This window comes from Galeopterus variegatus, unplaced genomic scaffold (assembly GCF_000696425.1).
Source record: "Galeopterus variegatus unplaced genomic scaffold, G_variegatus-3.0.2 Scaffold12383, whole genome shotgun sequence".
Classification (NCBI taxonomy): Eukaryota; Metazoa; Chordata; class Mammalia; order Dermoptera; family Cynocephalidae; genus Galeopterus; species Galeopterus variegatus.
The window spans coordinates 3,978-5,101 of NW_007738494.1; the positions used below are offsets into that span (position 1 = coordinate 3,978).

At 52.9% G+C, this 1,124-nt stretch overlaps 1 protein-coding gene across 2 annotated transcripts in view; it reads left to right on the plus strand.

Annotated features, from left to right (window-relative positions):
• Window positions 1-6: 6 nt before the first annotated feature.
• LOC103581109 (nephrocystin-3) overlaps window positions 7-1,124 on the plus strand; it is a 36,409-nt gene continuing 35,291 nt past the window's right edge. For both annotated transcript variants that reach the window (XM_008563018.1, XM_008563019.1), the window contains exon 1: window positions 7-239. In XM_008563018.1, coding sequence (XP_008561240.1) covers window positions 180-239 — 60 coding nt within the window. In that variant the 5' untranslated portion in view covers window positions 7-179. The remainder of the gene's footprint in view (window positions 240-1,124) is intronic.

Sequence of the window (1,124 nt, forward strand, 5' to 3'; positions counted from 1 at the left end):
GGGCGGGGGCCGGGCCCGGGTCGCTGCCCCGTGGGGCGGGCGGCGGCGGGCTGCTGGGGGCCAGCTTCAAGTCCACCGGCTCTTCGGTGCCAGAGCTGGAGTACGCGGCGGCCGAGTTCGAGCGGCTCAAGAAGGAGTACGAGATCTTCCGGGTTAGCAAGAACCAGGAGTTGCTGTCCATGGGCCGCCGAGAGGCCAAGCTGGACACGGAGAACAAGCGGCTGCGGGCCGAGCTGCAGGTAACGCCGGGCCCTGCGCGCCCCGGGGCCAGCCCACACACCGGGAAACCGAGGCCGGGGCGGCCTGCCCACTGCCGCGCAGCCGCTCGGCCGCACTTGTCCCTCCTGTCTCTTCTCCAAACCAAGAAGTTTCCAAAGTTGGGCGGAAACCTCATTTTAATCTCAGGGACTATATTCTCTTTGGGTGTAAACTGATTCCTTAACAACTCCCCTCCCCTTTTTCTATTTCTGGTTCATTCATTCAGCCCCCTCCAAGCAGTTAGCCCCAAAGGGTCCTGAGCAGCAAATGCCAGTCTCTAGGGGGCTCCTGGGAAGTAGGTTCACACAAAGCACACACACACAAGACTGGTGACATCTGTTAGCAACTCGACAAACTCTTCCTAGGAGTTCACCCCCCCATCCCCCAATTTGCATACCTCCAAGGTGAGCCTCATGTCTCGGTTTTTTTGTGAAGTTCCATAGCTCTTGGGTTTTAATGATCTGCACATGAATTTTTCTGGAAGCCTCCTGACTTTCACCTTAACTGCTATTGCTGAAAACCTTCCCTAGATGTAAGGTAGTCAAATTCCTTTAGTGCGTATGATTAATTTACTCCAAAAGCAATTATTGCATGCCCTCCACGTAGCAGATCCATTTTAACTCATTAAAATAGTATAGAAAGCAAGAGGTTGCTTTTCTGTGAGCAAAGTTCTGAGACGTCGTGCCATTGGTTTGAGGCTCCTCTGATGGTTGCTGTGTTGTTTGTTTATGGCAGCTCAATAGTTCCTGGGCTCAACACAGTAGGAAATAAATAAATACCTGATTGATTTTTCTAAAAGGAAGAAGCCTCCTTCCTTCTAGTTTAGGGTTCTTCTAGTCTGGTTTTTATAACCCCCCCCCCCCCCC